The sequence below is a fragment of the Micromys minutus genome (genome assembly GCF_963924665.1).
Source record: "Micromys minutus genome assembly, chromosome: 23".
In the NCBI taxonomy this organism is placed as follows: Eukaryota; Metazoa; Chordata; class Mammalia; order Rodentia; family Muridae; genus Micromys; species Micromys minutus.
In genome coordinates, this window is record NC_137958.1 from 18,554,715 (window position 1) to 18,581,292 (window position 26,578).

Sequence of the window (26,578 nt, forward strand, 5' to 3'; positions counted from 1 at the left end):
CTGTTCGGACCCTGTACCCTTGCCACTGGGATAGTCTCTGTCAGCAATTGGGGGATGGCTTCCGATTACTCATGCCTCCCCATCCCCGCCCCCATCAGTCCGCTTCTTACTCTATGGTATGCAATACTCTGCTATCCTCTGAGGGATAATTCCCATCTGCTTCCTTCCCACATTCTTTTTGGAAACACAGTGCCTCGAAGCTGGTTCCATCATTGCTTGATTCAGAGTGTGACAACTTTCTGCGTGCTACTGCTGCCATTCATACATTGTCCCCTTTATCTCTGCTATCCTGTAAATCTTCTGTGAGGATTTACATTATGTTGGAGATGTAACCTTGCTGTCCCCTGGTAACATTCGTACTGTGTTAATTCTTTCTATGTCGTGATATTTCTCATCTACCTTAAATTACATTTTGGTACTACCCCAAACCAAACTTTAAAGCTACTTTACTGTGACTCATGCTGAGATAGAAACTGTGATAATGCAATATTCAAATATAGAAATCTACACGGAACTAAAGCTGAAATTTTCTGTACTTTTTATTCTGTTTTTCCAGTCAACATTCTTTCAATTGAGCTTACAAAAAAGCTTTTATAACCTACAGTATGGCAATAACTTCCCATAATTATTAATTATTAATGATAAATGATAATTCTTTATCAATTAGTTTGAAATCAGTGACTTAACAAAAGATGTCACTTGATTATTCTAACTTGGAGAAGGAGAAGCTGTGTGCAAAGCACACTCAAGTCCCCTCTGGTTGAACCTCAGTATATACTGACTCTTCAGTCTGGAATTTCAAAGCTATGACTGGTTTCCACTCACAAGTACATCTATCTATACACCATGCTGTAACATTGTGTTTCCTACATAGTTTTGTACAGGTTGTAGAAAAGGAAAGAACTAGACAGACTGTTAGAAATTCCAATAGAGAAACGCTAAAACCAAAGCAAAAAGATGAGAGAAAAATGACAGGCAAAGCTTCCCATACCTGAATCTCTCCTGTAATTGGGTGAGAGGTAGCCTTGGTGGCTTCTGTAGGCTGAAACATTGAAGACCACATGTTACATTAATTAGCAAAGCAGGGGTTCTCCTGAAGACTGCCTTCTGAAATTAGCATGTATTGGTTATAGCACACTGCCTCCAAAGTACATTTTACACATTTGGCTGCTTCAGAATTATAGTACCTGCTTATAATTCTAGTGGTTGTTTAATTTTAGGACATACAAATCTGTTTTTCACTTTGAAAAACCTGTTTGGAAGCCATGAATTTATGTCAGCACTATTTTCAATTACTTAAAAAAATGAATATCTGTAGTTTAAAGCATTTTGCTTAACTATTTAGAGATTTTTCAAGAGCTACATAGAAATGAAACAATGTTTACAGAAGACTGCCTAGGAATACTGAAGCTGAGATGAAAGCCATGGTCTATGCTTTTCTTCCACTAGCTCACTGCCCAGTGAAACACACAAGCAACATATTTTTTTTTATGAGCAGACTGCCTTTAATTCATATATATTTTTTCACATAAGTTTTCATCTTCCTCATAACTCATTAGGCAAATAAACCTTTCAAAGTAGTCTAGCAGCCAGGCATGGCATCACATGTCCTGAATCCCAGCACTTAGGAGGCAGAGGTGAATGGATCACTGTGAATTCAAGGCCAGCCTGGTCTAGATGGTGAGTTCCTGGCCATCCAATTCTATACAGTATAACTCTGTCCCAAAATAAATTAATAACTAATGAAATTAAAGAAAGTGATTTTGTAAGCTAATTTATGCTCCTTGATAAATGCTTGCTTATGAATTTGTATATTTCCATTATATTTTTATATATGTGTAGAAATTATGTCTCTGTCTCCCAGTCTATCATAGAGTTTCAGGATATGATAAAATATGGCATCTATGTGGAGTGGCAGCCATCTTGCACATCACTCCTATCTACTTGTAAGTATGCAGAACTGACTTTGTTTTAGCAATTGAATGGAAAATTGCAAATTCATTATAGTATACTTGCTTAGTTCCTTTAAAAAAAGATTTATTCATTGTATTTATATGAGTACACTGTTGTTGTTTTCAGACGCATCAGAAAAAGGACATCAGATCCTATTATAGATGGTTGTGAACCACCATATGGTTGCTGGGAATCGAACTCAGGACCTCAAAAGAGCATTCAGTGCTCTTAACCACTGGACAGTATCTCAAACATTTAGTTACTTTTTAAATATAGTTTTATTGTAGGAGGAGCACAGTAAAAAAGAAAACAGTAACTATTTCAAATTATATATTAAAAGCTACCAAAGAGTAATATTAAATCGACCCCTGGAGAAATTAAGAGACTTAGATGTGTTCTAATCCATATCTTTTAAATAGTTTAGCTCACTTACAATGATAAATCTTAATATCAAAACTATGCTGGGCATCAAAGGGATAATAGATTGCTATTAAACAGCCATTTTATTTAATATGTATTAATTTTAAATTAATAAAAGAAGAATACTAAATTGTAAAATAAAGTTCTATGCAAATGCCTGGAAGGATTTATACATTGTAATTAACAACAACAATAAAAACAACTGGAGCTTTTCCATCAAATATCCCCGATTCATTTAAAAATAAACCAGAGTGAGAGGAAAATAAACATATGTTTTTTTTTTTTACAGTTTCTTAAAGTTCTGCTATGAAGACAGTGAGAAATTTTAAATTATGGAGTATAAATGTTACAGGCATTACATTTCAAGTGTAGAGACACCTATACTCCTTTTGACTGCATCATGAATTTTGATGCTGATTTTGTTAACTGCTGTACTAAAACATGCACTTTAAGAAGACCAGTGAGATGGTACTCCAGACCAGGTAATGGAATGCTACTGTGTAATCAGTTTGAGGACTTTTGGATTGCTCAACAGGTGTACATGTCCCATACAGGTACATGGAGCTCGTAAGAAAGATATAAAAACATTTTTAACTTTACATGAAGAATTAAAAAATATGTATTAGGATTCAGGACACAAATACTTATTAAATTGTTTATCCCTAATTATGTCAGAAGTAAGACTGTCTTATCTATTCTTTGGACTTAGATTTTTATTTGTTTGCTTTTAATTTTGTCATCTCTTTTCCCACAGTCTTATTTTATCATACATTAAATATTTTATTATATATTGCAACTTTATCTGCTCATCTTTTATCACCACCTATCTTAATAGATCCAAATATGTTATATTCAAATAACATAAATAATTCAACTTCAAGTGTCTGAGACTTTTTTCTACAGGCTATTACTGAAGTTTTAGGGATATCAAGACAAAATTTTTTTTAATAAGAACACATGAGTAAGTATTTCAGTTAAATTATTATGTCACCATTTAGAAAAAAAATTCAGATTTTAAGGATTAAAACCAAAGGATAATGTGTTAGAATTCCATGTTAAAACATTTAAAGACAAAACTGCACACTGAATTACATAAAGCAAAATTATAACAAAATACCAAAATAATCTATACATTTCTTGTGGATTTTATTGTTAAATCTAGGATAGTGAAATTCTGTTGTGTTTCATGCATACATTATGTGAAAGTTATTAGCTAAGAATCTAATAAGATATATCCTTTTCAGAATAACTATTAGTTTTCAACTATAGACAATAAATAATTCTATGTGTCATTTATATGATTTTAAAACTCGCTAAAATAATGAGTCACATTGAGTATATATTATTCAAAAAAAGCCACTCAAAATATTGTTAGTGACCAGCAGTTGTTTGCACATAATCACTTAAGTGTATGTGCAAGGCTTAACAGTAGTCTGGGGAGGGACTTATCTGTGTCCCCAAGTTAACACACAGAGAAAGCTCTTATTGACAAATGCAATTAAGTTGAACTTACAAGCTAAGAAATGACATATGTAGATACATCCCTCAGAACAGAGAACACCACCAAAACATATCTCACATCTCCTTTCCCTAATATATAAAGAACATCAAAAATTTAACACCACTAATGAAATAACTTTTTAAGGAAAGGACCATACTTCTAAATATTTATCAAAGACAAAGAAATACCAATTTGTCAGTTCTAAATCAATCAATCAATCAATAAATGATAAATTCTCCAAACTCCCAGTCATCAGAGAAGCACAGATTAGACCCACCATTATATGAACCTAAAACATGGAAGGAATGATGATGATGATGATGATGATGATGATGACGATGATGATGATGGTGATGATTACTGTCATTAGAAAGACTAGAATGAGAAGTACTGGAAAGACTGGGGTCACAAAAGAACACTGTGCTGAACTGGAAAGTGGTAAGGGCACTTTACAAACTTTCTGCTGGATGCTACAGAATTGAACAGGCTCCAGCAATGCATGGCTGGCCACATGTCTAAAGGAAATGGAACATGCTATTTGAAGAGGCCTTCACATGCTTACATATTCTTCAGCAATATTAATAGAAGCAAAGTAATGGTAACAGCAACTTGTCAACTGATGAATAGATAAAGGATAAACAAAATATGATATATACCCCCTGAAAGATGATTGATCTAATAAAACAAACAAACAAACAAACAAAAAAACCCTCAAAACAAACTAAAGAAAAAACTCCAAAAATCCTGTTGCTGATAAAATGCATGAATTAAAAAAAGAAAAACCAAAACAATTCAAGCACAGAGAAACAAGTATGCTATTATTTATTTACATATGGAATCTAACTATGAAACAAATGAGAAAATTGTAAAATTCAGTCCGTATACAAATTGTCTTAAGATATGCAAGAGGCAAAGGGGTAACTTTGGAAGCAAGAAAGGAGGTAAGCAGGCAGGCTGGCAGCCTAGGAAGCAGGGGGGAAGCTGGCAGAGTATGAGGTGGGAGAAGAGAAGGAAGTAAGGAGAAATGGGATATTTGGAATTTTCTGAATCCTGAAACTTTCCCAGTTGTGTCTTCTTCTTGGAATGGAGATCTCTTTGTTTCTGAATTGGTTCTTATCCCCCACCTCTTCTGAACTTACTAGCCTAGGCATCCTCCCTCTCCTTACACCCACTCACCATGGCCTAGAATAGTTTCATCTGTAATCCCCAAACTTTAAGGCGGCTCACATATAGCTAGAGAAGTTACAAAACCTAGGTTCCTGAGCTCCATCCACACAGATTTTGAAAATAGTCCAGGCTGTGGAATAAAAATCTGCTTCTAACACACCATACGGTGCTGTACCACAGCTGCTGAACAGGGAGCACATTTTAGAACCACTTATTCCTTGGAATAAGAGGAAGGAAACTTTTCTGTTGTTGTATTCTGGTGCAGGGTGACTTCTGAGCTGGAACAAACTGGGATGGTTATGGACAAGTGTGGGCAGAGCATCAGCCAGAGCTGAAACGCTCACACATGCAATATTGACCACAAGGATATCAGGGCAGATGTGGTAACATTATGTCTACCACCATTCCTAAGGATGGAAAGCCATGCTCTTTCTAGGTCCTTTTAGAATGATAACGATTAGAGGTGCTACCTAGGAGAGATGGCCAAGCGGACATTCAGGTATCAGGAGTGCCTCCTAGAGAGGAGCGTGAAGCCTCAGAACAGTGACACATGGTATTGTCATCTGCTTTCACAGGGGTGAAGCACATCTGCACTGACCACTTACAGCTCTCCAGCAACTTCAAAGAACCAGCGCAGGAAATGCTTGTTTAAGGTAAAGTCACACATGTGAAGAACAACCCACATGCTGGAACAGGAATAAGACCCAGAATGGTCCTCATCCAGCATTGCTATACTTTATTTCTTTTTTGTCCTAACTCATTTATATTTCTTTGTACTTTTTTTGACACAAACCCCAGATTCCCCCTCCCCAGTTTTTACTTGATATTTTCTGTATTAACATTTCAAATGCTATCCCCTTTCCTTCACTCTTCCCCCTCCCCTAACCTCCATGAAGATGCTCGCTCTCCCAACCACCCTCTTCCACCTCAGTGCCTTGGCATTCCCCTACACTGAGAAAATGAGACTTCACTGGACCGAAGGCCTTTTCACCCACAGATACCAGACAATGCCATTCTCTGCTACATATGCAACTGGAGCCATGGGTCTTTCCATGTGTGCTCATTGGTTGGTGTTTTAGTCCCTGGGAGCTGTGGAAGGTTTGCTTGGTTGATAATGTTGTTCTTCCCGTGGAAACCCCAGATTTCTAATAAAAATATTCTCAGTTTTGCGCTGCTAGTGCAAGATTATTATCAATTAGTAAATCTAAAGGAATACTTTTGAAAAGCTACAAATTCATTCAGGTCCCCATCTGTGCCCTGGAGCTCAGGCTGTACTATAGCTCTCCAGACACAAATTCTGCCCACACAGAGCTGGTCACCTTGGAATGTGGTCACTCCTAAGTTCACAGGTGAGACCATCACTTTTCTCCAATAACCAGCCAAAAACAGACCGGTCAGGAACGCAAAGAGCACGGGAACCAAGAAGCAGACAGTGACAGGATTTTTCTGATTTTCATCAGCACTACAGAACTAACCCTGTGACACAGCTCTCCACACCAAATCCTGCCCAGAGAGAACTGGTCTCCCAAGAGTGCTGACACACCTAAGATCACAGGCTCACAGGACGGACAAGCTCAACAAGCTAGAACAACTAACACTAGAGAAAGTCGGACGGTGAGAGGCAAGCACAAGAACATAAGCAACAGAAACCAAGGCTAATTTGCATATTCAGAACCCAGTTCTCCCAACATAGGAAGTCCTGGATACCCCAACACACTGGAAAAACAGGATTTTGATTTAAAATCACATCTCATGAAGATGATAGAGGACTTTAGAAAGGAAATAAATAACTCCCTTTAAGTGCAGGACAACACAGGTAAACAGGTAGAAGCCTTTAAAGCAGAAACATTATCCATTAAAGAATAAAAAACAAACAAAAACAAAAACAAAACCCAACAAATCCCCCAAAAACAAAAAAAAAAAAAAAAAAAAAAAACAGATGAAGGAATTGAACAAAACCATCCAGGATATAAAACAGGAAATAGAAACAATAAAGAAATTACAAAGGGAGAAAACCCTGGAAAGAGCAAACCTATAAAAGATATCAGGAGTCATAGATGCAAGCATCATCAGCAACAGAATACAGGAGCTAGAAGAGAATCTCAGGTACAGAGGATACCATACAAAACATTGATACAACAGTCAAAAAATGCAAAATCCAAAAAGCTCCTAACCCCCAAAATCCAGGACACAATGAGATTAGACCTAAGTATGATAGGCATAAAAGAGAGCTATGATTCTCAACTTAAAGGACCAGTAAATATTTTCAAAAAAGTATAGAAGAAAATTTCCTATGAGTTTACAAACCCTTCAGTTACTTCAGTTGTTTATCTAACTCCTCCATTGGGGTCCCCATGCTCAGTCTGATGGTTAGCTACAACTATCTTAATCTGTAGCAGTAAGGCTCTGGCAAAGCCTCTCAGGAGACATAAATGTCAGACTCATAGGAAGAACAACAATATCAAACAATCACACCCCCTCAGAGCTCTCAGGGACTAAACCACCAATCAGAATACACATGGGGGAACCAATGGCACTAGCCACATATGTAGTGGAGAATGGTATTGTCTGGCATCAATAGGAGAAGCAGCCCTTGGTCCTGTGAAGGCTTATTTCCCCAGTGTAAAGGAATGCCAGGGTTGGGAAATGGAAATGGGTGGGTAGAAGTGGGAGTATCCTCATAGAAGGATGGGGAGGGAGGATAGAAGAGGACAGGAAACAAGGAAAGGGGATAACATTTGAAATTTAAATAAATAAACAATCCAATGGAAAAGAGAAAACTTTCCTCACCTAAAGAAAGAGATGCCCATGAACATAAAAGAAGCCTACAGAACTCCAAGTGGGCTGGACCAGAAAAGAAATTCTTCTTCTCACACAATAATCAAAACATCAAATGGACAAAACAAAGAAAGGATATTAAAATAATAAGGGGAAAAGGTCAATTAATATATAAAGGCAGACCCAACAGAATATTACCGTACTTTTCACCAGACACTCTAAAAGCCAGAAGATCCCAGACAGATGTCATACAGACCCTAAGCGAACACAAATGCCAGCCCAGGCTACTATATCCAGCAAAACTTTCAATTGCCATAGATGATGAAACCAAAATATTCCAAATTTACACAGTATCTTTCCACAAGTCCAGCCCTACAAAGGATAATAGATGGAAAAACTTCAACACATGCAGAGAAACTACACCGTTAAAAAAAAAAAAAAAAAAACAAGAAAGTAATCTTTCACCAACCCCAAAAGAAGATTTCCACACAAACATAATTCCACCTCTAACAACAGAAATAACAGGAAGCAACAATGACTAGTCCTTAATATCTAGTAAGATAAATAGACTCAATTCCCCAAGAAAAAGACATATACTAACATACTGGATATGTAAATAGGACACAGCATTTGGCTACATACAGGAAGTGTTCCTCAGTGCCAAAGACAGACACTACATCAGAGTAAAATGTTGGATAAAAGTTATGGAAGCAAATTGGCTTTAAAAACAAACTGGAACAGCCATTCTAGTAGTGAAAAAAAATCAACTTTCAACCAAAAGTTATCAAAAAAGAAGAAGAAGAAGAAGGAAGATGAGAAGAAGAAGGAGGAGGAGGAGGAGGAGGAGGAGGAGGGAAGGAAGAAAGAAGGATACTTTCATACTCATCAATACAAAAATCTACCATGATAAACTCTCAATTCTGAAGATCTATGCTTCAAATGAAAAACCAAATAAAAGGACACCCACATACATAAAGAAACTTTACTAAAGCTCAAAGCATACATTGCATCTCATACAATAATAGTAGGAGACTTCAACACCCAACTCTCAACAATAGACAGATCATGAAAGCAGAAACTAAACAAAGACACAGTGAAGCTAGCAGAGGTTATAAACCAATTGGAAATAACAGACATCTACAGAACACTTCATCCAATTATAAAAGAATATATGTTCTTCTTACCACGTCATGGTACCTTCTTCAAAATTGACCATATTGTCGGTCACAAAAGAAGCCTCAACAGGTACAAGAAGACTGAAATACTCCCATTCATCCTATTAGATCACTACTGACTAAGGTTGGTTTTCCAAAACAACAAAATCAACAAAAAGTCCACATACACATGGAAGCTGAACAATGCTCTACTCAATGATAACTTGGTCAAGAAAAAATAAAGAAAGAAATTAAATTAAATACTTTTTAGAATTTAATGAAAATGAAGGCACAACATACCCAATCTATGGGATACGATGAAAATAGTACTAAGAGGAAAACTCATAGCTTTGAGGGCCTCCAAAAAGAAACTGGAAAAAGCATACACTAGCAGCTTGGCAGCACAACTGAAAGCTCTAGAACAAAAAGAAGAAAATACACCCAAGAGGAGTAGATAGTCATAAGTAATCAAACTCAGAGATGAAATCAACCAAGTAGAAACAAAAGAACTATACAAAGAATGAACAAAGCCAGTGTCTTAATCAGGGTTTCTATTCCTGATCCAAATATCATGACCAAGAAGCAAGTTGGGGAACAAAGGGTTTTTATTCAGCTTACACTTCCATATCACTGTTCATCACCAGAGGAATTCAGGACTGGAACTCAAGCAGGTCAGGAAGCAGGAGCTGATGCAGAGGCCATGGAGGAATGTTACTTACTGGCTTGCTTCCCCTGACTTGCTCAGCTTGCTTTCTTATAGAACCCAGGTCTACCAGCCCAGGGATGGCACCACCCACAATGGGCTGGGCCCTTTCCCCTTGATCACCAGTTGAGAAAATGCCTTACAGCTGGATCTCATGGAGGCATTTTCTTAACTGAGGCTCTTGTCTCTGTGATAACTCCAGCTTATGTCAACTTTACAGAAAACCAGCCAGTAAAATTGACCCCTTGTCAACTTGACACACAAACATATCACTAGTGAGCCTTAACCCTTACTTTCTTGTTTATCCCCAAGATCTAAATAACCTTAAGAGTCCCATAGTCTTTACAAATTCTTACATATTAAAATTGCAATACCTTTAAAATATCTAGTCTCTTTTAAAAATCAAAGTCTTTTTATAATTCAGTCTCCTAACTGTGGGCTCCATTTCTTCCTTCACAAGGGAAAAATATCAGGGCACAGTCACAATCAAAAACAAAGTCAATCTCTAATCATCCAATGTCTGGGAATCCATTTACAAACATCTGCGCGCCTCCCAGGGCTTCGGTCACTTCTCCAGCTCTGCCTCCTGTAGCACACACCTTGTCTTCTAGGCTCCAGCTGCCTGTTCTTGGTCATCTCATGGCACTGGCATCTCCAAAACACTGCTGTCCTGGGGCATTCATTGGAACTGAGACTGCACCTTCACCAATAGCCTTCCATGGCTTCTCACAGTGCCGAGCCTCAGCTGCTTTTCATGACCCCTTCATTCTTCAAAACCAGTACCATCTGGGAGACTCTTATACATTACCAAGTCCTGCCATAGCACAAGGTACAGCATTGTCTATCTCTGGAACACAGCCCCTTTGTGCTCTCAGAAGATTTCACCTCAACGATGCTGGCCTCTTCTTAATCACCACTAATTTCTTAGCTCCAGTTGATCAGCAACAATAGTCCCAGTAATGCAAAGGTTTTGCTTTATTATTTCTGGTATCTTGTTAATCACAGGTACTGAATCAGCTCCAGCTAACCAAAACCACAGACTCTTCACAATCAAAACAGCCAAAACTCTGATAAGTTTTTAAGTTTTCCTTCTGAAATTTTACAAACCAGGCCTCCATCTTCTGCTCTGTTTTCAACATTACCTTCCAAGCTCCTATAGAACATTCTACAGAGCTCTTAACATCCCAGTAGCTCTTCTTGCTCAAAGTTTCAAAGTCCTTTCACAGTCCTCCCCAAAACATGGTCAGGTTGTCACAGGAATACCCTACTATGCTGGTACCAATTTGTCTTAGTCAGGATTTCTATTTCTGCACAAAACATCATGACCAATAAGTAAGTTGGGGAGGAAAGGGTTTGCTCAGTTTACACTTCTATATCACTGTTCATCAAAGAAAGTCAGGACTGGAATCAAACAGGTCAGGAAGCCGGAGCTGATGCAGAGGCCATGGAGAGATGTTGCTCACTGGCTTGCTTCCCCTGGCTTGCTCAGCTTGCTTTCTTATAGAATCCTGGTCTACCAGCTCAGAGATGGCACCACCCACAATGGGCTGGGCCCTTCCCTTTTAATCACTAGTTGAGAAAATGTCTTATAGCTGGATCTCATGGAGGTATTTCCTCAACTGAGGCTCCTTTCTTTGTGATAACTCCAGCTTGTGTCAAGTTCACACAAAACTAGCCAGTACAACCAGGAGCTGGTTCTTTGAGAAAATCAACAAGATAAACAAACCCTCAGCCAGACTAACCAGAGGGCACAGAGATCGTATCCATATAAACAAAATCAGAAATGAAAAGAGAGACAAAACAACAGAAACTGAGAAAATAAAAAAAATGATTAGATTCTACTACAAAAGTTTATACTCAGCAAAACAAAATAATCTGGATGAAATGGTCAATTTTCTAGATAGGTACCAGGTACCAAAGTTAAATCAGAGTAAAATAAACTATCTAAACAGTCCCCTATCCCTTAAATAAATGAAAGCAGTCATTAAAAGTCTCCCAACCAATGGCCTAAGCTCTATGATCAAGAATCGACAAATGGGATTGCAAAAAGATCTTTATCAATCTAAATCCAATATAAGGCTAATATGTAATATATATAATGAACTCTAGAAGATAGACTTCTGAGAACCAAATAACTATTTAAAAAATGGGGTACAGATCTAAACAAAGAATTCTCAACTGAGGAATATGAAATGGCCCCAAAGCACCTAAAGAAATGTTTAACATGCTTAGTCATCAGCGAAATGCAAATTAAAATACTAGTAACATTCTACCTCATACCAGTCAGAATGGCTAAGATCAAAAACTCACATGAAAGCAGATGCTGGTGAGAATGTAGAGAAAGAAGAACACTCCTCCACTGTTGGTGGGATTACAAACTGGTACAACCACTCTAAATATCAGTCTGGTAGTTCGTCAGAAAATTGGATATAGTACTACCTGAAGACCCAGCTATTCCACTCCTGGGCATACACCAAAAAGACAATCCAACCTATCACAAGGACACATGCTCCACCATGTTCATACCAGCCTTATTTATAATATCCAGGAGCTGGAAAAATCCCAAATGTCCTTCCAGAAAGGAACGGATACAGAAAATGTGCTACATTTACACAATGAAATACTACCCAGCTATTAAAAATAACGGCTTCATGAAATTCTTAGGTAAATGAATGGAACTAGAAAGTATCATCCTGGGTGAGGTCACCTAGTCACAAAAGAACATGCATGGCATGCACTCACTGCTAAGTGGATATTAATCCAAAAGCTCAAATACCCAAGATACAATTCACAGATCACATAATGCTCAAGAAGAAGAAAGATCAAAATGTGGATGCTTCAGTCCTTTTTAGAAGCGTGAACAAGATACTTGTGGGAGGTAGAGGGTTGGAGGGACTTGAGAGGAAGAAATGGGTGGAGGGAGGATAAGGGGGGCAGGACATGGTATGGGAGGAATCAGGGATGATATACAGAGGGTCAGGAATTTGAACAGAGGTGTGTAGCAATGGGTACTTGGGAACTGGGGGTATCCATCACCTGTTCCAGATGCCAGGAATACAAGAGGCTCCCAGAACCCAAAGGGGATGAGATTAGCTGAAATGCCCAACAAAATGGAGGGAGAACCTGTAGAAATCATATCCAGATTCTAGGCTTCACCCTGGGCTGAGGGCTGGGGCCACCCACTCATTTTCAAATTTTAACCCAGAGTTGCTCCTCTCTAATGGAAATTTGAAGACAACATAGGGAGCAGAGACTGAAGTAAAGGCCATCCAGAGACTGCCCCAACTGGGCATTCATTCCATATATAGATATCAAACTCAGACACTACTGTTGATGGCAAAAGTGCTTGCTGTCCAGAGCCTGATATAGCTGTCTCCTGAGAGGCTCTGCCAGAGCCTGACAAATATAGAGGCAGACGCTTCCAGCCAACCTTTGGACGGAGCATGGGGACTCCAATGGAGGAGTTAGAGAAAGGACTGAAGGAGCTGAAAGGGTTTGCAACCCATAGGAAGAACAACAATATCAAACAATCAGAACCCCCCAGAACTCCCAGAGACTAAACCACAAACCAAGGAGTACCCATGGAGGGACCCAAGGTTTTGGCTGCATACGCAGCAGAGTATGGCCATGTAGGATATCAATAGGAAGATAGGCCCTTGGTCTTGTGAAAGCTCCTTGCCCCAGTGTAGAGGAATGCTAGGGCTGTGATGTGGGAATGGGTGGATGGTGGGGGAGGCCCCTAATGAATACAGGCTTAGGGGGAGGGAAAATTGGATAGGGGATTTCTGGAAGGGCAACTGGGAAAGGGGATAACATTTGAAATGGAAATAAATAAAATATTCAATTTTTTAGAAAAGCTACAAATTACATTCTCTTAGCAATGAACAATTCCATTCTTCAAAAGAAAACAAACTATAGAGAATATCATCCTGAGTGAGATAACCCAGTCACAAAAGAACAGACATAATATGCAGTCACTGATAATTGGATACTAACCCCAGAAAGCTCTGAACACCCCAGAAACAACTCACAGACTATACGAAGTTCAAGAAAAGAAAAAAAAAAGAAAATGAAAAACCATTATGCTTAATCCTTACACACCAAGAAGATTTGACTATTTCTAGATTACATCTTGTTTTACATGTACTTTATGCTCAGTGTAACTAGTAAGATTTTAATGCACACTATCAAAACTTTAAAAAAAATCAAGTATTGACAAAATGATTTTGTATACTTTTATGCCAAAATGCTTAAAATCTGTACATTTATCTTTGTTTTTTAAAATAAAGTTGTTTAAAAAAAAGAAAACAAACAGGAAGGCATAGGAATGCTTTGGCTTCCACAACAAACACAAGTAGCAATGTGGAGGTGGACAAATCATGTTGTAACAATGCACAGAGTATTATCTCAAACCCCATGGACACCACCAGGCCAGCAAGGTCAAACCTGGTATCAGAATAGAGCGGTCCTCACAGGACACTGGACATAAGACTTCTCCAGTGAGCACAGCTTAACTTTTTACTCACAGAACGTTCCATACTACTTTATTTAGCAAACTTAATTTTTACAAACATTTAATAAAAAGCAAAGTAGAAGAGGACTATCTATGGCATTGTTTGAAATGGTCACTGGTAAACAGCTGCAGAAAGTTAAGGCAGTGCCATATGTAAGGTGTGGTTTCCTCAAGCAAGCAGAGGGGGTTGGTGGCAAAGACCTAATTTTATCTCTTAGATCCTTAAAGCAGGACAGGACAGGATGAGATGGCCACACCAGCTAACCACTGAGGTCACAAGTGGCAGCTAACAGGGTACCAGGACTCCCTACTCTGTTCACGACCTCTGTTCCTCAACAAGAAGGTTTTTCATTAAGGCTTTTATTTCTCCTCCCAGCTGGTCATAATGCTTCAAGAAATGGCTCATACTATTCAGACATTGATTCCTCCACTTTTACTTTCTTCTCTTTCTTTTTGGCGCTGTCACTGTCGCCATCTTTGTGTTTAAAAAATATTATATTAATATAGTGTAGCTGTCTTCAGACACTCCTGAGGATGGATTGGATCCCATTGCAGATGGTTGTTAGACACCATGTGGTTGCAGGAAATTGAACTTAGGACCCCTTATTTGTACTTTTTACTGAGAAAAATCTGTTTATCACTTGGTTTCCAAAGGTTGTAAAGCTAATGTTCTATATAGAAGGACATTTAGATTTGTGCAACAATGACCCCCTCTTCCCCTGCCACACATCAAAAACAGGAAGTAGCACATTGTTCAAAGTTGGTATTCTAAAACATGAAATATCTTTAAGAGCTGAGATTCTCTATTTGGGTCAGTATATTGGTAAGAAGAGAGAAATACTTGTTTCAGTAGATCTTTAGGTCATGAGCCATCACAAGAAAACACCATAATCTCATTTTGCTTCCCATCTACTTCTGTCCAGATTAAACCACCAGGATTGGCCATTGGGGTGACATGGGGTTCTTCTCACCTTGCTGCTGCTGTGCTTCTTTTTGCTTACTGAAGGTGACCCTGGCTGCCCGGGACTAGGGACAGAACTGGATCCTGCGGATGCGGGACCTGAGTGAGCATGAGACCCTTTCTCCACGACTGATGACATGACCAGGGGAGACTGTTGGAGGGAAACCTTCTGAAGCTCTGCTGCCAACTGCTTGGGATCCACACCTGGAGATTTCGCCTTATCCACTAGAAGAAAAAGAAAGGCTTTATGTCTTGGGTCTGTATGCTGGACGTACTGTGGTACTGAATGGAGTACGAGCTAATGGCAGGATCATTACTTAAAGACTAAATTAAAACCAAATGTACTCAATTGCAGTCTTATGTATCTGTTAATGGGGAAATCTAGAAGGGCAAACTAGGAGTATTATAATTATGAATTATACAGGGTCAATTTGAAGTTATATTAAGTCTTCAGAAAAATACTTTGAATATTTTTTTTTGCGTTAACTCTGGAGATGACAAAACAGCCTATTTTCTTTCCAAGAAGATGCTGTATGGACACATTTTCTCTCTTCTAATTCTTCCATATTTTGTTATTTATAAATCAAATTTTACAGAATACATGACATGTATGTATGTACGTATGTATGTACCTGTGATCTCTGTTGGGCTTAGTCTATTTCCACAACTCAGATTTCCCCGAATCATTGTAATAACAAAAGCAAAAGGCCAAGTTGTGATGAAAAAAATTATTATCTAAAAATTACATGATTAGAAAGAAATGGCTTAAGGATTGTCTTCACAAGATGAATTTATATTTAGGTAATTAAAAACATAAATTTATGTAGTACATATTAAATATGTGTTTCTTGCCTAGTCTATCAGTTAAATACATGTTTCACCAGAAAGGTAATAATGTAACTAAAATAACTTTTGTTGTCATAATCACATACAGGTGTACAAATCTATAATTCTCTCTTTATATATGTCAATACAGGTTACTTTTGTATGTGCCTCTTTATCCATGTTGAAATCAGACTGTTGTCACCTACCAACTTTTGGTGGCTCATGAAGGCCCAGAAGCTGGGGATTTTCAGGATCTGACAACATATTGAGGTCCCTAAAAATTAAGACAGATTATTAAGAAAGACACCGAGGAAGCCTGAAACAAAGATACCTCTTCCAACTGCTCCGATTTCGTTTTCAGGAGGTCAATGAGAAGTGGTTCATGATACAAAGCAGTTCCCAGGCATGCTTAACCGGCAAGCCCGGTACATATTAGCAATGTTGTCAAAGGTCAAAGCTGATAAAAATGATCATTTAAGGTGAAATCTTTATGAATTAGATGCAAGTCATTTCAAAATATCATGTACATTTATGGAATCCAAGTAGGTTGTGGCCTCCTTTTAAATGAACCATATTTTAATAAAAGTGTGGAAAGGAAAGTGCTGTAACATAATAATCAGAAATCAGAAACTGTCAGCTTGATTCTGTGTATACCTTACTTAGCCTTTAATTCAGAACACAAGAAAGCCATAAACCTTGTATTCACTTCATTTTCTATTTTCGGAATCTCTTGCTGTCTGGCAAAGGTTCCACCTTAACAATCTTAACTTAAAAGAGTCATGATAGCCAAAAAATGGAAACAGAAAGATGGGGAAAAACTCACAGTCTTACACATATTTCTGCTTCCCCACTTTGCTGATTAATGATGCTCTGCACTTCTTCATATGTTTTAGAAGTTAAGGGGATCCCATTCCATTCCAAAACCTGCATCCCTAAAAAGACAAATTTGAGCATAAAATCAAACACATGTACTATCTTCAGTCTTAGTTCTTAGGGCACAAAAGATATTTCGCTTGCTTTCAAGAACAAAATCAGCACACCATTTCAGAGAACACTGGTTCCGTGTTCTCCAGAATATTATTAGATAGTCAGACATAAACTTACCTGAGTGTATAATACATGCTTAAGACAGCATGCAAGTTTTGCTTTTGGAAACCTATTATTAATTCTTAGCAAATACATGCATTCTGTTCACACTCTTAGAAAAAAATACCGAATAAACATACAAGTAATTGCAACCATTGGCTTAAAAGCATTGAGTGCCGTGCTCTTTCATGGAAGGGAGTGGTAAGAAGTCACTAGGATTTCCTGACGAAGCTCTGCTCCTGAGAATGGCCCAGATAAACAAGGTTGTACTTTGTGTCTTCTATTTCACTGCATGGCAGATATTTCTGAAGACAATAGCAAGCGTGTTACAGGAAGGCCAGCGTTGGGAGCCTATGACCTGTAAGATAGTACATGGCTAGGTATTCAGAAAGGCCCTGTGCTCAGCTGTAATCTTAAAAATCTACTGTTTCATTTTGTACAGAATCCAATGAATTATGTGCCCCTTCTGCCAAGTCAAGGCATTTCATTTATATTATGCATCGGAATGGATAATTTTATGAAAAAAGAAAATAGTAATATTCAGTATTTAAATATTCTACATCCAGGTATTTTGCCTCATTTTGCGAGTTGTCAAAATAACCCGTGTGAGTATTTGAGATGACTGTAAAATATAGCTATATGAGATGAGTCTACACTGAGGAAAATCATCTCATGGAGTGCACAGAAAACTGTAAATGTTATCAAATCTACCCTACAAAAATTGTCCATATGTTGTGACAAAGTAAATTCAAAAGAATAACTATTGAACTGTTGCATGTTTAATAAACTTCACACTGTACAGTTGTGCTTAGTTTATCACTGGTTCAATTCAAAATTACAGATACTGTATGGTGTGTCTAAGTTTTAGTGATACTACGCACATTGGAAAGAAGGTTACCAGTTGCAATTAAGTGAAGGAAATGCCCTTATACTATAGTGGAGTAACAGAGGAAGTCCACTAAAAGGCTCAAAGTAACACAAAAAAAGACGTTTCTATAACTTACTCCAAAAACCTTTATCTTCAGATGGGCCTTAGGTTTATTTCAACCGTCCCAGCTGTTGTACACAGAAAATAAGAAAATCACATAAAAGACAATGATACTAAGAAAACCTCAGCACAGTGAAAACAGAAAGCAAAGCAGTTTTTTAAGCCAGGAGGAAAACCTACATTTATTCTAACTTGCAACTCGATACTATAATGATTTAGATATTACCTCTTCACACCTCTACAGAATCATATTCTATGGAAACAGTCACAGGTCTATTTCTTTTCCTGTTGTATTTGCCTGTTTATGTTTTTACATTTTAGAACAAAGTGGACACTAACAAAACTTAATTGTCTAGTGAAATAAAGCAGTGTCTAGTCACAACAAAGCAAACACATTTTATGTGTTGTGTCAGTAACATTGTTGACCAGAATCTTGCCAAGATACATATATGATACTTTTAACTTTGATTACCATTCTGCCCCCTAGAGACACCTGAACTCCTTTTATCTGTTCCCATGTTAGTCGGTATATTGGAAAAAGTTAAAATCATCCTGCCTGTTCTTTTGTCCTGGTCTGGTACACACTCTGGTGTATTATGAAAAGTGACTACATTGAGCAGTTATTTAACACTCCCAGGCCATGTTACTTCCTGCAAGAGATTGGAAGGCTACTAGTATTCATTTCATAAAACATTTTTAGAATTATGAGTTAAATGTCCTGTAATTTAAAAACAATATATTTGATTTGAGACACAAACAAATGAAGAATCACAACTATAGAATCATCTCAGAAGTTACATAAAGGACATTTGACAATATTTTAATATATTTTGTAAAATGAAGAATGAACTTGGTATAGAAGAAATGCGTCATTAACAATAAGCCAATGGTTAATACTGCAATGTATTAAATGTAAGCAGACTGAAGACTTCTCTCTGATCTAGAAAAGAGATATGTGTGTGTGTAAGTGTTCAGTTCCTTTACTCAGCATAGGTCTCTAAGTGCTAGTTGATGCAAGAGAAATAATGGAAGGGCCCCAGGACTAGGAGAGAGCAGTCAAACACTGTGCACGCACACCACACACACACACACACACACACACACACACACACACACACACACAGACACACACACATGCATCTTTTACCCAGAAAGCCACAAACACATTACCAAATAACTATTCAGAACTGATAAACTTAAGAAAGTTGCAAGATAGAAGATAAAAATACAGAAATTACTAGCTTTGCTCTAATGACAATGTATTAACTGCAATAGATATCAATAAAGCAAAGATTTAAAAATAAAGTAGAGAGGATAAGTTTACTTAGTTATGTGAAAGGTCTTTAGCAGATAAAGTATAAACCAGTTATCAAAGCTATTGATGAAGATACAAAAAAATGGAAATGTAATTAAATGCCCACAGGCTTCAAGAATGAATAATGTTAAAAAATGCTTATATATCCAAATCATTCTGCAGATTCAAATCAATTCCTATTAAATATCAAAGGCATTCTTTAAAGAAAGGCTAGAGTTTTAAAGTATGTTTGGAAGTCCAAAAGTTCCAAACATGAAAATCTACCTTTAGAAAAATTTAAAGCAGGAAGCATTATAGTGCTACACTGAAACATGTTTGATACGTTTGTTTACTGTAAAATCCTACAAACTAATTTATGAAAAGTAATATGTGCAACAACGTGTTGAAATTTATGTTTTCAGACAGTCTATATTGTGTTATTTTACTGTTTAATAATTTAGGTATATTTTCAGTCTTAAAGTACCTTGTTTAGTAAACTATAAAACATTCCTAGCAAATACTAGGCATGTGAGTGTTTACTTAGAATCAGAAACAAACATTCATAATTATTATGGATTTAAGTTTTATCACAGTACACCTTAAATAAATTGTCAAATTTGAGAGTCCACAGACAATACAATGATCTTCATAGAAAGTGTCCATTACTCATGCTACCAGTACAAAAACTAAAAATTTTTGTCAAGTATGGAACAAGTTGCTCATTCAACTTATAAATTCAGTAAATTCTTATGGTCAGCAGAGGGAGGGTTATGTTAAGACAAGAGGAATGGGAAGGAAAGGGTAATGAATACATGGGACATAAGCACAAGGAAAAGATAGTTTGGAGAAGGAAGGTACCCATAAAAATGGCACATAGGGCACCAGGGAGAGCAATGTGGTCAGGGGATGGATTTGAACACAATGTAATGCACATAAATATACAGCTATTATGAAATCCAATAGTGTGTGCCTTAAATTTAATTTTAAAAATTCTAATGAAGTTTTAGACGAATCAAGTATTATTAAATCAGAAGCCAGCGCATGTTTCTAAACTAGTGTTATAAAGCAATAATGTTCCAACTTAATCTGCCATTAAAAAAGAGATGCAAGGTGATTCGACGATTTGCTCATCCCTAGGAGATTGTTGAATATTCTATTTGTATACTGCAAATAGCTGTATAGTGTCAAGCATCATCGAAGTTGATGATGGTATTATTGGTGGTATTATTTAGTGTTGCTGGGACATAATCCTGTTGGATAATGGAGCGTGAGGCATACAGGGAAGACTTATAACATGAAGGTAGAGAATCAGTTTTCGTGAAGGGATGCTGCTTTAGGTTCTCCAAAGCACATGAGAAACTCTCATTCTGTTTACCAGCATAGGTAATTCCAGGGGAGATGCCTCAAGGAAACATTGCTACAAGATGTCCCTGGGTTCTATGATTCCATTGAACCCAGAGTTTCTCTTGTAAATGGCAGGGCACAGTAAGGGAGTCTCCTACTCTGGAGAAATTACCTTGGTTTTGAGAGGGTATCCTCAATATTGTGGATTATCTCGGTGTTCTACAATATATGATTCCTAAATGGATAATGTTTTTATTGAATCTAGTACTGAAAACACCAGTAATGTAAACAATTAAATTTTCTGCCAACAGTTAAAGAAACAACTGGAACTGATTGCAATTGATTTATAGAAACAAAGTAATGTGATTGTGTGTGTGTGTGTGTGTGTGTGTGTGTGTGTGTGTGTGTGTATGTGTGTGTGTGTTTGTGTGTGTGTGTGTGTGTTCATGCGTGTTGTGTGTACTTTAGTATCAATACTACAAATTCATGCTTTCCAAACAAAGAAGATAAGGAAATAAAATTCCTATGATGTGTATTCCAACCTTGAGATTTTTTTTTTTAGTTTACAATGATCACTAAAACCAATTCACCATTACAGACCAGTACTTACTAGAAGGATTGATACATATCCCAAAGTCAATTTATTACTATAATTTATTATCTTAGAATACTATGTATTATTAGAATAGATAAGATCAGAAAGTTACTGAATAAATCAGAAGAATATAATGAAAATGTTAGTATAATTTGATTGATTTCCTAGGGAATAATGAAATGTGCATAATGGCACTATCTAATTATAAGTGGACTTGAGTTTGGAATGTAAAACCATTTTATAATTGAACTTATCAGTTGATTTTGTTGATATGCCCAAGGAGGATGTTTCTAGTGACCTTCTAATTAAATCATGTTATCATATAAACTATCACATCTGAAGAATCTCATGTCCAGTTAATATAAACAAATTAAGTAAAAATATGGGGATTATGCAGAGACTCATAGTGTAACAGAACAGACAAAGGAAGTTAAAAGAGACAAAACATACAAGTGATTAACTTCCATTTTAAATGTCCAGGGTGAATCATTAAGGGGTGTAACTTTAGTTACGTCTCTAATTTTTATATTAATATGTTCTCAGCTATTTTATTTTAATGTTATAAATATATAATCCATTAGTTGTATACTGGATTCTAACACAGACTATCAAAATTTAGTTTCAGAAATAGTTTACTAATAAACGTAAGTGCTATTGAACAGGTGGCAATATCATAATCTCCCCTGAGCATACGCATAAGGAAAATATAAATTTTATGTCATAGAATTGTTTGGTAGATTAATGCACAGAATGTTGCAAACATTTCTGAGATTTGATTTTGAAATTTTACACAAATGATGAAAAATAAGAACTACAATTGAAAAGGAAGATTGGTTTAATGCCCCAGTATAGGGGAATGTCAGGGTGGGGAGGTGAAAGAAGGTTGGTTGTGGGTGGGGGAGCACCCTCATAGAAGCAGGAGAAGGGGGAACAGGATGAGGGCTGGTGGAGGGAAAACCGGAAAAGGGGATAACATTTGAAATGTAAATAAAATATATTCAATTTTAAAAAGGAAAAAAAAGAATAAATGCACTTTTCAAGGCTTACAAAATAAACACAATAGTTTACCAGCACTTAAAAAAAAAAAAAAAAAAAAAAAAAAAAAAAACAAGAAAAGGCAGATTGGACAAGGAGTCTTGTAGTCAATCATTAGCATTAAATGAAAAATTCTAACATGCTCATAATTCTTGAATGCTGAAGGAGAGTGGATGTTGCTAGAGGACTGAGAATCAGAGAAATGGGGGAGAAAGGTCAGTGTGTTGACATTTTCAGATACTGGATAAATGATTGGGGGAAACTAACATTCATTGTGAATGTAGCTGGCAATACTACATGTACATGATGTTTGTGGTGAGCAAATTTCAAATTTCTTCACCAATAAGTAAACTATATGTAAGGTGAAGTGTCTGTTTGTTAGCTTGGTTATTAGATCAGTTCTTGTACATATATTATCAGCCTCAAAAAGTAATACAGTAGAAATAGTTTTTGAGAAAAAATTGAAATATATTGGGCTCATTGAGCACTGTTGGTAATGTATGTCATATTGATAAACTCCCATGTGCTGTTTAAGCTCCCTGAGAAGCTGACTTTAGAAGCAGGGCTGAGTCCTCACTTCTCTTTCCAACTCTAACATGTTCATGACAGTCTCTTTTGATGTCTTTCTTCTAAAGATGGGGTGCTTCTCTACCCCAAATGTGACAGGGAGGGCCAAACACTCAAGAGTGAAAACATTGTGTTCTTGAAAGGACAAGAAGGGAAAGCATTTCTAACAGACATTATGACTGTTTGTCTTATAAGATGAAGGTGTCCGCTGTGGGAAGGGGGAGCTAGAAGGTCAGCTATGGAATTTTCACTCAGGGACAGGAAGCTTCAGTGGGAACTCCTGGTAAGTCTCTCACCTTCCTCAATTGGTTGCTGCTGGATGGGAGCCTCATTCGAAATTTTGTCTTTATCTGTATCTAGTTGTTCAGTTGTTCGTTTATTTGGAATCCTCACCAGATGGAACACTCTGCACGGCCAGGGAAACCTCTTTGGGACCTCTGAGAGGCTCCATGGGACTCTCCAGCTTGCTGCCTTTACATAATTTCCTCACTGTGTTTCTGTTGGGAGCTTTGTAAGCCCCTTAGTTTGATGATTACCATAATTTTCCTTCAATAATGTTCTCTACTGGAATTTTTGAATGCCCAATTTATGATATTTTTTTACTTACCATTCATTCTTTTACCTCTTGATTGGTATATGTCTATAAATTCACCAATTTAGAAATAAACGTATGGCTTTGCTGCTCTGGACCCCATCCCTAAGTCTCATACACAGTACTACAACAGATCACCAGCTGTAACCTTCCTTCCTCTGTGCCCAAATCTCTAGTGGAAGCCACTGACAATTTAGTCCAACCCCTCTTCTCTTCACTCATAGCTGTGTTTCAGCAAGCAATCAGTTGGGCACCTCTTGCTCAACCACAAGCAACACCTGCCAGAAGTCCAGTCTCTAAGACCAACGGTCATTCCCTGTGAACACACCAGCTGAGGTAGCCAGCATATCAGGCTACAAACAGCCAACACCTTCTCTGAAAATCCAGAGAGAAAACAGAAACCAAGGACCAAAACATTTATACAATAAAGAGAGAGAAGCAGACATAAGCACCTAGACCTATATTCATTTCAAACCCAGGTGCGTAGGTCCTAGCATATGAGCAGAAGCAGTATAAGTTCGGGCAGTATGTCTCCACCAGAGCTCAGCTAACGTGGCATAGAAGTCCTTGTTACATAGTCCAACGTAGCTGACACACAAGAAGAAAAACTCAAAACCAACTTTATGAAGATGACAAAGGTCCTTAAAGAGGAAATGATTAAATCCCTTAAAGAAATTCAAGAAAAAGAAGAAACAATTGGAGGAAATGACTAAATCCTTTAAAGAAAGCCAAGAAAATGCAAACAGTTGAAGGGTATGAATAAATCTGTTCAAGACCTAAAAATGGAAACAGAATAATGGAAACGCAAACTGAGGGAACTCTGAAAATGAGAAATCTAAGAATTTCAACAGGAACTACAGAGGCAAATTCCACTAACTGAATATGAGAGGAGGAAGGGAGACTCTCAGGCATTAAAGATATAGAAGAAATAGATACACCAGTCACATCAATGCTAATTCTAAAAGGAAAAACACTTTTGACATAAAACTTACAGGAAATATGAAACCCTATAAAAAGACAAAACCAGAGAATAATAGGAACAGAGGAAGGAGAAGAATTAGGAGGCTACCTATCCCAGAGGCCGAGGATGAAACCAAACACAACAAGAATGAATTAAAATGATTCCTAAATGAGATCATGGAATCATAGAACAGTGTCTGATACAGTCATCATCAGAGTGGCTTCATCTGGCAGCAGATGGGAACAGATGCAAAGATCCTCAGCCAGACATTATGTGGAGAGAGAATCTAAATTTATGGTCTACAGCAATTCTCTCCCCTGAGAGCTCAGCAAATCCTGCTGAAGAAAAGACAGCAAGATTGTAAGAGTCAGAGGAAATGGAAAACAGCTTTTCTCCTCTGAATCCGCTAAGGAAGTGCATATAAGCTCACAGAGACTAAAGCAGCAACACAGGGGCTACATGTACCAGGTCCTCCGTGCATATATTGTACATATTAGCTTCGTGTTTTTATGGGACTCCTGAATAGGAGAATGAAAGCATCTCTGACTGCATTGCCTGCTCTTGGGACTATTTTCCTCTTGTTGGGTTTTTCTGCCCAACCTTGATATGAAAGTTTGGCTTCCTCATATATTTTATTTTGTCCTGTTTGGTTTTTATCTCTTAGAAGCCTGTTGCTTTCTAACAAGTGGAGGAAAAAAAAAAAGGGAGTGGATCCTGAGAGATTGAAAGGTGGGGAGGAACTAGGTAGAGGTAGTGGGGATTATAGCCATACTATTTTTTATGGGACAATAAATCTGTTTTCAATTAAACAGACACAAATAAAACAATAGTTATAAAAGATCATTCTGCTGAACATACATAAAACAATATGTCTGTTATAAAAACTAAAATTAAGGATGTAGACTGAATGCACAATTTCATCATTAGACAAGTAAATGATGTAAATGCAGATTAGTATCATAAAAATATAAATAAATATTTTATCATTCTGGGAGAATTTTACAAGAAATAAGCAAATTATTGGTTATGTTGCTTCATAAAGATATGAATACTCCATTTTTTCCATCACTATGATGACAGCAAGTAATCCATTTTTATATTTATTAGATACTGTAAATAGTAAAAGGAATTTAATAATTAAAATTGAATCAAATTATTCTTAATTTTTAATAAATATAATTCAATTTAGAATATGAGAAACAAAGAAGGAATATGGTCTATAAATTTTATAAAACTTTTCTGATGAATACCTGGTCACTTTTAATGTTTCCAGTGAGGACCTGGCTTCAATTCTCAGCTTCATACATTATATTAAGTGCATCTGTGATCCACACAACAAACTTTTTACCTATCACTGATCTCTAAGCAACACGATATAGCTACTACTGGGTAGAACTTGTATTAGGTATTAGCTGAGGATGCTTGCAGGTCACCATGGGACTGAACATTGGGACCCCAATGAAAGTGCTAAAGAAAGGACTGAAGAATCTGAAAGGGCTTGCAACCTCATGGCAAGAACAACATTAGCAACCAACCAAGCCTTCTACAACTCTCATGGCCTAAAACATCAACTATTAAGCACACACTGAGAGATCTATGGCTTCAGTTGCTTATGTAGCAGAAGATACCAGAGTTTGGTAACAATGTGAGAAAAAGCCTTTGGTCTAGTGAGGGCATGTTTTCCCAAAGTAGAGGAATGCCAGGGCAATGGGGTGGAGAGGGTGATCAGAATGGAGTGCACATTTGTGAAGACAAGTGGAGGGGGAGGAGGATGGAAGTGGGGTGGGGGAAGGGGATAACATTTCAAATGTAAATAAAGAGAGTATCTAATAAAAAAAACTCAAGAAAATAAAAGTGAAGAGGCATGACGGGTTTATTTAAAAGCAGTCAGAAATAAGCGTCTCTTGTGAATTTACTAAGGTCACATAACATTACTTTATATCAAAAATGAACTCCTTGAAGTTTAGTAATAATTTGATTTATCTGAATATTTCTGAGAGAATAGTTTGGGTTAATTATACTCTATTTGTCAAATGTGTACATTAGCAAACTTGTATTTTAAATAAAAAAATACCCCTCTAATCTAGTGGACATTTCAAATGGCAACATTCATGGGCAAAAAGATCTGTTAGAATTTTCAA

The 26,578-nt window shown here is 37.1% G+C and overlaps 1 protein-coding gene across 1 annotated transcript in view; it reads right to left on the reverse strand.

The window, feature by feature from the left end:
• PCLO (piccolo presynaptic cytomatrix protein) overlaps window positions 1-26,578 on the reverse strand; it is a gene marked incomplete at both ends in the record, with an annotated part of 299,800 nt that overhangs the window by 67,879 nt on the left and 205,343 nt on the right. Inside the window, 4 exons of the mRNA XM_080936500.1 lie at window positions 992-1,042; window positions 15,161-15,375; window positions 16,182-16,249; window positions 16,799-16,907. Coding sequence (XP_080792626.1) covers window positions 992-1,042; window positions 15,161-15,375; window positions 16,182-16,249; window positions 16,799-16,907 — 443 coding nt within the window. The remainder of the gene's footprint in view (window positions 1-991; window positions 1,043-15,160; window positions 15,376-16,181; window positions 16,250-16,798; window positions 16,908-26,578) is intronic.